Below are 13,133 nucleotides of genomic sequence, written 5' to 3'. Positions count from 1 at the left end.
CTCAAAGACAGGTGTCGGTCATGGCTGGTTTGACAGCAACATGTTGTTCACCCTTCCCAGAACGAGGGAACAAGTGTCAAGATTGTATTGTCGTTCCTGCACGACCTTGACGTGCTGATGTAGCTCTGACATGAGCTGCGAGATGCTGCACGTGTTGGCTCTTGAATCACCGGCCACTTGGAGAACAGACTGTTTTTGCCAGTGAGATAAATGTTATTTTTACCCCATTTGTTTGCTGCGTTTGTTTGTCTGTCAACAGAATAGCTTCTAAACCGATTCTGATGAAATTTGGTGGAAATAAAGGCCCAAGGAATGAGTCTCCAGTAATATAGTGTATAAATATAATGCAAAACGTGTCAGATTTATCCACATTTGACTTCGTCGCTGCCAAATTTTATTCATCCCACCCAAGTGACAGGTTGTATTCCACATGGCAACACACTTATCCTTTTTCCAACTTTTATTTAACATGTCAGAACACTCAAATACTTTTGTAGCAGGGACTAGAAAACCAAGCAAGCATCTTCATGTCAGCGTTTTTTTTCTTTCTAATAACACCTAAGGACACCAGGAAACACTACAATATTTTTCTCCATCTCTTTTGTCAACGTCCTCTGTCTCCTTTCTGCTACCATTATTGTTGTTTTGGCGTTCTCCCATCCATTTAGGTTCCTTTTGCAGTGGGTGACAGAATGTGTTGATATCACAGCATCAATGGTGCCGGGCCCAACCATTACTGTGTCAGACAGTGTGGGTGGACATCCTGTGGATGTGTGATGCCTCTACTACACTTTGCACTGGCACACAATTAGTGCCACAAGGGAGCCAAATGCTTTATTGCCTTTTTCCTCCCCCTGTAATATCTCCTCCGCTTATATTGTCCTCTGTCATCTCTCTACAGCAATCTATAACTACGATGCCCGGGGAGAGGAGGAGCTGTCGCTGCAGATTGGAGACACAGTGCACATACTTGAGACGTATGAAGGTGAGAACGGGGTTGTTGATGACATGTGTGGTCAGAGCTGACATGCAACTGTTGAATATTATTTTACCGTCATCAATACAAACTCTTTTGTTTTCGTCATATTTTTGTTCACACGCTCAGTAAAATGATATAATGTATGTATATGCAGAAGTGATTATGGAGGTGTATTCCTGTAAATCAAAGCATTAGAAACCCCACACCCGTATATATTGCCAGGTGTTGTTTATATATTCAGTTGAGCAACTTTAATGTTATTCCTTATTCTAAATTAAATACAAAAAATAACCAACTTTGTTAAAAAGTAATGCAGGTTTTATTGAGTTTTTATTGTCGTGAAAAACAACTTACATTTGACCCAATGTTGTTCTCAGACTGGTACAGAGGGCATAGGCTGAGGAGAAAGTCCAAAAAGGTGAGTAGCTCATAAAACAACAGTTCTAACACTTTCATATTTTTACTTAATGCTTACTCTTCATAGCTTCTGTTTATCAACTGTACAACTTCTGCCTCAATTATGCCATTGCGGTGTCTCTATTGTTATCTCTTCCTCTTCCAGGGCGTATTTCCTGCTTGCTATATACACCTGAAAGAGGCCACCGTCGAGGGCAGCGGGTCAGTACTTCTATACTTTCGATTTGCAATGTTGGCTGACGACAACTAGAAAATCTAATCGGAAAACTGTAGCTGCAAGTGACAGTTTGCGCTCAATCATCCAAAATTAAAGTTTTGACCCTGCAACAAGCAGGTTTCAGGCTCGACAAAGCCAAGAGAATTCACTGTTGGTGGTTTAATTCTGTGTAAAGGACAAATGAGTCCAAGCACTTACTTGTTCCATCATCACAAACCCTGCGATATTTCATTAATTTAGCAATTCTGCCAAGTTCCGCCATTTGTCCCCTCAGCATCGGATTTGATTGAAACTTGATGTGAATGTTGAGCAGATGGGGCAGGATGCCTCTAGTGAGTTAAAGCAGTATTGCTCATGGTCATCTTAAGTTAGGAGCAAATATGTCATAGACCATACCTACTTTCTCCAATCAATATAGCTCTTCAGATTCTGGTTAATACTTTCCCCAAGTGTATGCACACAAATTTCAAATGTCAAATTCTCTCCACTGGGTTTTCAGGTCCACATTTGTGGTAGTTGTGATGCCCCCTATGGGACAACCAGACAACCAGTCATAATAGAAATAAACCATTACAATTAATATAGTGTCCTACCTCCTCATGGCGAGAACCTTTTAATGTATTTTCTGACCTACCAAGGAGCTGGTTGGCTAAATGAGTGTAAATTGTATGTAGACAGCCTCAGAGCGTGTTTTAGTGAAAGGATCTGCCGCTGATATGATGTGACATGTTTGTTTGTTGTTCCACTACTGACACTGTTCTGTGTTTTCAACTGTCTCCTCTAATTTCTCTTGAAAGACACAAACATAAAATTAACCTGATTTTCAAAGTCTTTGAATTCAACTCAGAACCTTGAGGATCAGATTAATTTGTAGGGACATAAGTGAAAGAACAAAGCGGTGAAATGAATCTCAGTTAACTCAGATAACAAGAAGCATCTTTAATACAGTGGAAGGAAAATATACAGTGGGATCTAAATATCCTCCCATTATAGTGAATGGGAAAAGTATCTCAGACTTTCAGAACTGATTGTACGTGACGGTTGTGCCTGAAGACTTTGAGTCTGACAAGCTGAGAAATATCCAAAGTGTCTGTCCTCACACAGTGTCTGCAACCAGGGAACCAAACAAGCATATAAATGTCAGCTTCTTTTATTCTGATAACACGTAAAGAACACCAGGAACACTGCAATATTCTTTCTCAGTTCAGAGAGGAACCAGACAAAGAATCACTGAATCACACAATGTGTATTACTGCTGCAGGCAAAAGGAGACGGTCATTCCCACTGAGCTGCCCCTGGTTCAGGAGGTTACGACCACGCTGCGGGAGTGGGCCACAATATGGAGGGATTTATACGTGGTAAGCCAGGCTGTCCTCTCCCAGAATTCTTTTCTAGCTGTATTACTTCTACTCTTTGTATTTTCTATGAAGCATGTAAATGTAGATGTAAATGTAGTTTGAAAGGTGCCAGATGAAATTATTATATTTATTTTAACATAAAAACTCATTTTATAGTCAGTATATATTCATATACATTCATTACTGGTATAGTTGAAGCTAATTCATCTTAATAATAAATATATGATATAATGCTTCACTTACATAATAATATTTTTTGCTAACATATATTTTCATGTACATAGCTTTAAAATTGTTTTTTTAGGAAATGTTGTTAAATTAAGATAATTCCACCTGCCCACATCAATTAGGGGTTTTGTTCACCCAGCTGTTTTGCACTGCTGGTAAAGACACAGCTGACAGGCCAGACACAACCTGTGTCTATGCTGCCCAAATAATCATGCGTCTGTTTCCGTCGAAAGGGGGACAAGCGCGAGATGTTCAACTCTGTCCGCGACATGATCTACGACCTCATCGAATGGCGTTCCCAAATCCTGTCCGGCACCCTCCCACAGGACGAGCTCACAGAGCTCAAACAGAGAGTGACCTCCAAGATCGACTACGGCAACAAGTGAGGATATGTTCGACAGAGGCTTTTTTTTCCTTTCCTTTTGTCCTTCACTCCCCACAGCTTATATCCCTTTATCCTCAGATCTATCTGGACAAACGACTCTTGTTGGAATAGGTCAGCAGTCACAGTCAATAGAGAACGACAGGTCATCACTTAGCTTGAGGAAAACTGGAGGGATTTAGCCTCAGCTAACCGTACTGTAGTCCATCAAGAAATGACAGCCCTTGCTGTGTCTGCAGTGGCCCTCGAAAATCAGTTGCAATTGGAAATTGTGAAGCTCCATTCTGCCCCTGTGATGGAATTTAAAACCTTTGTCCAGGTAGAGACATTACTTGAGCCGATGCAGAAGCAGAAATGGGGCGATTAACTGCATTGACTGCATGTTGGCAGCACGCCGGTGTCTGGGTTGACTGGCTCCACAGAAGAAAGAGTAGAACAAAGTCTGGGAGTCCTGAAAGAAAACAATGAAGATGAGGAGAAACTATATGAGGAGAAAGTGAGGCAGTGGGGAGTGGGCTGCTGTTTCTTATTTTACATATGCAACTACACATTCAAGGTGGCTCTTGCACTCCCTCACTCTTCCTTCCTGTTTCTGTGCAAGGTACCTGGATCTGGATCTGGTGGTTAGAGACCAAGATGGAAACATATTGGACCCAGAGATCACCAGCACCGTCAGCCTGTTCAGAGCTCACGAGGCGGCCTCCAAACAAATCGAGGACCGGATCCAAGAGGAGAAGGTAAAGATGGTGAGGGGTCCAGTCCTTCCTCTAAAACACCATTTTTCCACCTGCAGCTAAACTCTAGTCTTTATCCAGGTGGTATATCAAAGATAACTAAAAGCATATTACAGTATAAAGTACACAGTGTGATCTGAGTGTACGAGATAATTGTTTAAAATAACCCCTCTCTGGTCTCATTCTGTGAAATCTTTCCCCTACAAAAGTGTCTGTTCTGTCCTTAAGTAATATTCAACATTTGTCAATGTCAGCGTGGGTCGGTTGTCCCACCACTTTGTTCCGGACTGAAATTTCTTAAGTTAGGGATAGATTCAAGTACAGCTGTGAAGGTCCCTAGAGGTTACAGTTAACTGGGGGCGGGCTGTGGCACAGTAGACGGAGAGGTTGATTGTTTGACCCCTGACTCCTCCAGTCTGCATTCCTAAGTGTCCTTGGGTAAGATACGGAAGTCTAGAAAGTTCTGTATAAATACAGTCCATTTACTATTTACTGAATTTCGTGATCTCACACGTTTGTGTAAAACCAACAGGACTTCACAGGTTATCAGTGCTAATTATATTATTAAATATCTGTTAAAGGACACGTTTACTTTTTCAGTTTTCTCGTTGTGTATGTAAAAGTTCAATTCGATTTTATTTGTATTGTGCCAAATCATAATGTACATTATCTCAAGTCACTTTACATTGTAAGGTCGAGACGTTAAGTTCTGTAAAGCTAAAAAGCAAAAAGTCAGCGGTAAAGGGGGCTCCGCTCCCCCACAAAACACTGCTCCAGAAAGGGGTCAGAAGTCCGGCCGATACCTATGCACGATTGTGATGTTATGTGATGAACAATTGTTTCAGACAGAGGCTGAAAGGAGGAACTGCAGCAATGGAGAGGATGAGGAAAGTAACGTGTTTTCTGAACATGCATGTAAAACATTTCAAGTAATAACCCAAAAGTAAAATTAAGAACCTGAATATGAGCATAATGTGTCTCCTTCAAACATCAGCCTCACATAGTAGCAAGCACATTGTTACATTACTATACTGTTTAACTCAAATTGGATTTATTCACATAAGTGATGAAGGCACGCTCATTAGAACTAGATTTGATTGTTTACACATGACTACAATGAAGATATTTTGTATTTAAGCCATTCAAATAGTTGCATAGTTTTATATTATTTTGCTTGGTTTGATTTGTTTTTATATTAAAATAAAAGTAACAGCAGCACAGAGTATAAGAATATCCAACTAATAGACTAAGTGCATTTGAAGGTAATAAAAATGTCACAAAGAAAGTTCCCTCTTGAGTGGACTTTGGGCTTTTGCCCAGCTTTAGGGTAGTGCTAAAAATGAAGCCTCTCCTGGATCACAAGAATGCTTGACTGCTCCATCAGCAGACCAGTCTGACTCCCTGTCGGTTTCACTGCGTATCGGTGGCGTCCCTCACCTGAATGTCAGCTGGCAGCATGTAGGGGTGCCAAAACGCCAGAGTTCCCTGCAGTTACGCAGTCTCATCTCCAGCGACCTTTCCATCCAGGGGTCTTTATTGCATATGCATGGGCAATAAGAGAGTGACCAGGTCAGCGTGATAAATATTAATGGTGTGGCCCCAGCATATTTTTGAAGGGCAACCCGGGAATCGTGCAATCACACCACCTTTTACTGTAGGTGCACTCCTGCAGATGAAGTGAGCGTAAAAGCTTTTTGACTCCACTAAGGAATGAACTATAATGGACCCTGATGACTTTATAGACATTGTTAAATCTTGCTTTTTAACTTGTTATATTTTCAGAAAGATGCTGAGGCAGAGGCTGACATTAGGTCTAAACACGGGCCACGTCTTTGTACATTATCTTTTTCTTCACACACTGATGCTGTGGATGATGTCATTGATCAGGCCTGAAGTCGACCTGCATTTGACAGAAAGCCATGGATGAACGCCCGGTATTGAACGTGATACCTCTGTTTCTCCCCGACAGTGTCAGAAGCAGAATATTGATCTGACCAGGCAAGCGAAGTTCGCCTCCACTCCGTCGTTTGCCCTCTTTGTGACTCTGAAGAATGTTGTGTGTAAGATCGGGGAGGATGCAGAGGTTCTCATGTCGCTCTACGACCCTGTGGAGTCCAAGTTCATCAGGTAAACCCTTGGATGTTCTGACATTTCCTTCTTTCTTTAAGTCTTAATTTGTTTTGGTAATAACTCTCTTTCTCACAAGTTTGCTTGTAATAGATTTGGATTTGTTTCCCTACAGTTTAAGTCATTGCGACTGTGTTCGACTTAAGTGTCAGCAGTGAGGGGAATAGGGAGCTGCTGTTTGATATTTGAGGCTCATGTACACATTCCAGAAGCTTCAACTGTCACAACAAGTACAAACCTAAAATTGATAAAAATGGACGACATTACAACTTTGCAGAATTAAAGCCGTATCATCTTGATCGCCCCCTGGTGGCTGGCAACCGTATTGGTCATAAACACTGATATATATCCAAGTGGTCATTTTTCCAGTAAGTTTGGTTGGAGTTAGTAATTTTAATGCTATTAAAACGCGGTGAAATGTCATGATTGACAGCTCGGGCTGACTTGCGATTGAACTCTACTCTTCATACTCTGGCTCCAAAAGACGTGAAAAGTGCAAGATGCCAGCACCTTTTTTTTTTAGCTAAATTTTAGTTCAAAGGAAGGAAGTGGAAACGAGTCGTCCAGCTTTATAGGCAGTGTGTGGTGCAAACATACTGACACACACACACACACACACACACACACACACACACACACACACACACACACACACACACACACACACGAACATGATGAGAACAAGCACAGTCGGCTGCTCAGGGATTTTCTGTTGTTTTAGGATTGTAACAGCAAATTTTCATGTGTACAACGGCTCAGTGGTCCAATGTTTCTTTTGCATCCAACATCAGTCAAGGATTTTCTTTCCCAAGCGCATCTCTTTCTAGATTAACATTCAGGCTGCAGCTTTTGAAGGAAACTATATTTAATGCAGCTCATCTGATTGCTTTGATTCCCCTGATGGATCAGTGCAGAATTTGCTGAGACACATTATAATGACGAGTTATGTTTTTTTTCTGTCTTCTCTCCCTCACAGTGAAAACTACCTGGTGAAATGGTCAAGTTCAGGTCTGGTGAAAGACATAGACCAGCTCCACAACCTGCGGGCGGTCTTCACGGTGTGTGTGTGTGTTGTGTGTGTGTGTGTGTGTGTGTGTGTGTGTGTGTGTGTGTGTGTGTGTGTGTACGCCTGCCTGTGGTAGCGCACTGTTTATTCAGCCATGTTATGAGGCATGTGGGAGCCTGTTTGCAGAGCCTGTATTTGTTAAGCTCTCTCAGAAAAGAGCCAGGCTCGCTGTATGTATTTACCAATGCAGTCACCTCTATCTAATGGAAGCCCAAGGGCAGAAGGGTCAGCGTGCACCCACTGGGAGCACTTTGCTAGCTTTGGACGGTATTGCCCACAGGAAATGAATCTGTGGACACAATCACAGATGCTGCTGAAGCAATTTGTGGTTAAAAGTTTGCTCCAGCAAAAACTCATTTCCAACTAAGATGAAGCCTTTTAAAGATAATATGCAACAATTCTTCATTAAATTGTCTAAAACCAGCTACACCTACTGTATGGTATATATATTGTAAATCAGTGTTTCGTGACTGAGGAAATTGCGTTAGTGTTTTTTCCATATCTTTTCTCTTTTTTTATTCTCCTCAGGATTTAGGCAGCGAGGATCTTAAGAGGGAGAAGATCAGCTTCGTGTGTCAGATTGTCAGAGTTGGACGCATGGAGCTACGAGACAATAACACCAAGAAGCTGACGGCAGGACTGAGGAGACCCTTCGGAGTGGCAGGTAAAGCACGACCACACAGAGACACTGATAACACGACATTCCACTGATAAAAAAAACACAGATTGTTGTCTCAAAGCTTTTTGAGAACTTGTCCCCTGTTTTTGTGTCACATTTCAAAGTGAGTATTTGGCCAGTCTTTGCATGGATCAATAAATACACTGGCTAAGATTCCAAGATATATAACTGGAGTAGAAATACAAATTTGAGTTTGATTCATCTCTCGTTGGCAGGCTGCCAGACGTCTCTCCAACTAATTAGATTACCGCTTTGCCAATTGTTGTCCAACAGAGAAAATTATATCGCTCTTTCAGTGTCATATTTCCTAGTGCCGCTTGAAGAGAATCTAAATGACAGCTTGATTTATGATCCCATATTTTAACATCATGATGATTGCTGCTCTACACAGAATGATGGAGAGGCTGATTTTTAAGTTTTTCTCTTTTTGAGACATAGTAGTAAAGAGCTTTACGTGGTTGACCTCACTGTGTTGAGAATTTACTTGGGTGGTGGTGATTGATGTGGATACTGACTCTGTAGTTTAAGAAAGGTGTGTTGACAAAAATGTAAGTTCGAAGAGTGAAGTCACCCATTGGTTTGTGAGCTGCCGTTTGGCTTCTGGCCACAACACATACCGTGCTTTGTCTTGAAACTAGCTATTGAGAACACAAACTCTCTAGGAAAATGTTTACTGACTTTATAAATGGAGTGTTGATCATTTTATCATCGTCTTCTATAGAAACTGACTTCTTTTTGCAAGTCGCCCTCTGCTGGTCATTTGAGAAAATAGAGGTTTCAGGCACTTGCACATTGGCTTCACTTTCCGGACCAAGAGTCCACTACCATTTTAATATATAATCTATGGTTCTAAAGTTAGATTGATTTAAGTTGGTGATGTTAGTTGTGCCACTAAAGTAGAGACTATGTATAGGTAACAATCCCTCTGGCCTGTAATGTAAGGAGACCAGTCAAGTATTGGCTCCATCTCTAAATCACAACAGGTGAAGAATGAAGGACTGATCAATTGAAGCAATTTGTTCCACAGATCCTTCCTTCCTGTCCATGATGTATCCAACTACAACATTCCCAGATATCTGAGTTGACTTGATTTCTCCTGAAACAGACATTAACCCGTGTTTTTCCACCGCCACCCTGCCTCTGCCTTAATTAGTGCTCGATGAAGAGGAGCCAACGTGAGCAGGGTCCGCTGGTACCACTAATGTGGCCTCAACATGCAGTTCTCTGTGTCTCTGTCACAGCCACGCTGCAGGCTTCAGGCTTTGAGAATGTCTTAACCTCCCTCTTTTATTTTGTTTTCCCCACAGTAATGGATGTCACCGACATCATAACAGGCAAAATGGACGATGAGGACAAGCAGCACTTCATCCCGTTTCAGCCGTAAGTCTTGAGCGGCACAAAATAAACATAAGGGAACGCAGCGTTTCTTCAAGCTCGGTATAATGTTGCATGAAATAGTGGAACTGATATATTTATGCTCTCACATTTACATCCACTATTTTGCGCAGTATGTCAGAGGCCCAGTGGTGTTTTGTTTTTTTATGTCTTGAATCCTTGACACCCGATTAGCGGGGGTTTTAAGACAGTACCTCGCCCCTATTCCCTGCTGACTCAATTAAGGAAATCTCATTAACTGCTGCCATTCTCGTAGGACGGCGTACAGAGCCACGGTAACCTTTTCCTTAACATGATTTCCTGCATAATTGGAAATACTTCAGATTCAGGCAGTTTAGCAGGCAGCACACCCCACTTAATGCTTTCTTTTTTTGTCTCTCTGTGAACATAATTCATGGAAATTAGAGCCGTCCTGAGTGAAGAGCAGAACAGGATTTACAAGGTGTTATTTATGTACGAAAATATGTGTGAATATTTTCCAATAAATTTATACAGTTGACGTTTAAAAAAAAAGCCATTACTGAATGTTTTTTGAAGAAGAGCAGAGGCAGGAAGTGAAGGAGCAATTTAGGGAAGGTTTGACGTAGTGATGTAATTTGGAATGACCCCTGGCATCCAAACAAAAGTGGAAATGGATGAGATGGATCATAATCTTGTTGAAAGAGTTTTATAGTTTTAGTACTTTTTTCTAAAAGTCTGAGACCTTGTTGACCTCATCTCTGCTGTTTTGTGTGAGCACAAAGACGATGCATTTCTGGGATTACTTCATGTTGTGCTGAATTGATGAGCAATGACAGAAGATGAATAGACGTCAGTTTTACAAAACAATCAAGCTTTTGAGTCTCTTATCAAGAAAAGCTGCATCATCTGAGTGCAGCTTCTCAGATGTGAGGATTTTCTGAAATTTGAAAATGTCACCTTGGACTCTGGGAAGTTCTGATTGATTATCAGTCTTCACTCAACACAAAAATTCTACTGAAAACATTAATCACTAAATAAAATAAATACATTCATATTCCCTGGTTAATTTCTCCTCCTGCTGCGTCCTGAACACACTGTCAATACCCCACTGTTTTTGGGAAATATCAAACAATTTTGTTTTTGGAAGTTTTACGAATAACCCATAGACTGTATATAATGATGGATGACACGTCTGTATTTCCTCCCACTTTTCAGACATTAGTCTAAATTATCACAGATACAAACAACGACATCTTGCGCATTTGGAGCTTGAGTCGGCTCAGTAGCGATCGGGAGGTTGGAGCTGCGAGGTCCCATCAATACACAAGCTCGACCAATCATGGGCCAGTCTCGTTATGGTCGATGATTATGTTTCACCTCATTTTAATAGCATCAAATAACTAATTAAAACCAGTTACCTGTGACATTAGCATTTGAACAAATATCCGTGCGATAACAATTAAGAACTTGCTAAGATGACTTAAACCATCTTTAAAAAAATGTATTTGTCTTTGTAGTTTGGTCCATATCCCGTCCATTAACACGGAGGAGGTAGGATATATGACCTATAATGCAGCCAGCCACCAGGGATCGAGATGCTTTGACTTCACTTTTGGGGAACAGTCATGTCGCCCATCTTTAGATACAGTCTATGTGAAGACCCATCTTGTGCCTGTTATCCTACAGTGTTTTTTCCTCTAAATGTACAAATCTCTGTTCTACGTCTTTGCTTGGATTGGTTTTGATTTGTCGGACGCCCTGGAGACTGCTTCCTCCATGGTGACATCATCGCTATCTTCTCCTCCATGCTTTTATTCCTCCTCTGTTTACTTTGGAGTCCTCTACTCTGCAGATGCCGCCCCGACACACAGCTGCCACACACATGTGGTGCTTCCCACATTGCACCTGCTCCTTTCGTCACTTGTTTCAGGCAGTTTGGTCTCACACCTGAAGCTCAATGGAGTACACAGAGTAAGTTAGTTTGCTGTCTCGTTACAGCGGAGTTACTGTGAGTCAGGGATTTGTTGTTTTTACAGTCTCAGATTTTATGTTTCCCGGTTTGAGAACTTTTCAACACTGACTGCGGGCAGGTCAAGCTTCCCACTGCTGCAGTGGCTCTGTAAGTGCACACTGGGCATCATCATTTCCTAAACGATGATTTCTCTGTGTGTTTCTTCCACCACCCATCCCGCCTCACTGTTAACTGCTAACAAGTGGCTTTGTGTCTGTCATGGTATTCGCATCACTCTTTGGTGTCTCTTTCTCTTTCTCTTTCTTTTTCTTTTTCTCTTTCTCTTTCTCTTTCTCTCTCTTTCTCCCTCTCCCTCCTCACAACCATCACTTTGTGGCTCTTCCTGCCCCGCTCCTCCTCCTCCTCCTCCTCCTCCTCCTCCTCCTCCTCCTCTCTTCGCCATCTCTTCTTCTCTGTGGTGTTTGCCTGTTGTGTGCATACTGCAGGCTAGCGTTGGATGACGCCGTTCTCCACAAGCAGCTGAACATCTCCCGTTTTTCACCCAGGGTGGCGGGGGAGAACGACTTCCTCCAGACCGTCATCAACAAAGTTATCGCCGCCAAGGAGGTCAATCACAAGGGCCAAGGTACAGTGCAAAGGTTCAGACACACCAAGGGAACTCACCACATTACTGTCAACCTTATATCAATATTTGTGTTTTATTCATGTAAAAATATCCAATCTTCTATCCATTGTCTTTTTTTGGAAGATCTTTAGTCACCAAACATCGTTAAAGCCAGTTTTTTCTCCACGTCCCTTCTAGAGGTTTAATGACCTTGGAAAGAAGGAGGATGACACCACACACACTCATAACACAGATGCAGTCCCTTTCTTTTTAATATTTTCACTTCACCTTACTCATTATTGCAAAAATATGCACACCAAGGCACAATAGTTCCCTTAAATTAAATCCACCTGCACCAAATTGCACACAATCATAGATATCAGTTCCCTAAATATGCCAGATTTTTCTCATTAAGATCCATGAATCATTCCCCAGGAAAATGAGGGACCCACATCGCATCCTTCCACCAAGTTTCACAGTAATGTGTCCTGTAGATTTTGCGTAATGCTGCTAACTAACTAACATAAATGAAATCATTACCCCCTTGGCAGAAGTGACAATAGGAAAATAACAAGCAGATGTGTGTTAGAGAGTTGCGTGGGCTGTTGTTTTCCATGTAGAAAAAGTTCTTTATTTGTCCTTTTGTCTCTTAAAATCCTCACACAGAAGGACTCTATTATAATTAAGGTTAGAGGGTGACAATAAACAGAATTTAACTTGAACTACTGTCATTTTGGTGTTCACACAAAGTGCCCCCCCCGCACACTGGCAGGATGTTGAAACCGCTCATCTCCTTAATAAGAACATAATTCTTTGTCAAGCGCTCACATTATAAATCACAGCTCAACACTATAAATAGTTGGCCTCATCACCATGACTACGGGATCTAAGTAATCCAGCTGTTGATTGCGCCGCTGAGTCTTCTGAAGAGACCCGATCTTATCAGCAAATTTTGACGTCTGCGGTTTAGAAGAACAACATCAGGCTTCTAAGAGATTTGTGCTGGGAGGGGGA

The 13,133-nt window shown here is 41.7% G+C and overlaps 1 protein-coding gene across 6 annotated transcripts in view; it reads left to right on the top strand.

Annotated features, from left to right (window-relative positions):
• dock1 (dedicator of cytokinesis 1) overlaps positions 1-13,133 on the top strand; it is a 170,973-nt gene that overhangs the window by 17,597 nt on the left and 140,243 nt on the right. For 2 of the 6 annotated variants that reach the window (XM_035145034.1, XM_035145032.1), the window contains exons 2-13: positions 902-985; positions 1,357-1,397; positions 1,542-1,597; positions 2,875-2,971; positions 3,433-3,581; positions 4,183-4,327; positions 5,161-5,202; positions 6,285-6,442; positions 7,419-7,500; positions 8,037-8,172; positions 9,495-9,567; positions 12,061-12,140. In XM_035145034.1, the coding sequence (XP_035000925.1) occupies positions 902-985; positions 1,357-1,397; positions 1,542-1,597; positions 2,875-2,971; positions 3,433-3,581; positions 4,183-4,327; positions 5,161-5,202; positions 6,285-6,442; positions 7,419-7,500; positions 8,037-8,172; positions 9,495-9,567; positions 12,061-12,140 (1,143 nt within the window). The remainder of the gene's footprint in view (positions 1-901; positions 986-1,356; positions 1,398-1,541; positions 1,598-2,874; positions 2,972-3,432; positions 3,582-4,182; positions 4,328-5,160; positions 5,203-6,284; positions 6,443-7,418; positions 7,501-8,036; positions 8,173-9,494; positions 9,568-12,060; positions 12,141-13,133) is intronic. The other 4 variants (XM_035145037.1, XM_035145036.1, XM_035145033.1 and 1 more) reach the window with 3 other exon arrangements.

The sequence above is a fragment of the Hippoglossus stenolepis genome, chromosome 21 (assembly GCF_022539355.2).
Source record: "Hippoglossus stenolepis isolate QCI-W04-F060 chromosome 21, HSTE1.2, whole genome shotgun sequence".
Classification (NCBI taxonomy): domain Eukaryota; kingdom Metazoa; phylum Chordata; class Actinopteri; order Pleuronectiformes; family Pleuronectidae; genus Hippoglossus; species Hippoglossus stenolepis.
The sequence above is the reverse complement of the archived record's forward strand: the minus strand, read 5'-3'. Positions and strand labels throughout refer to the sequence as shown.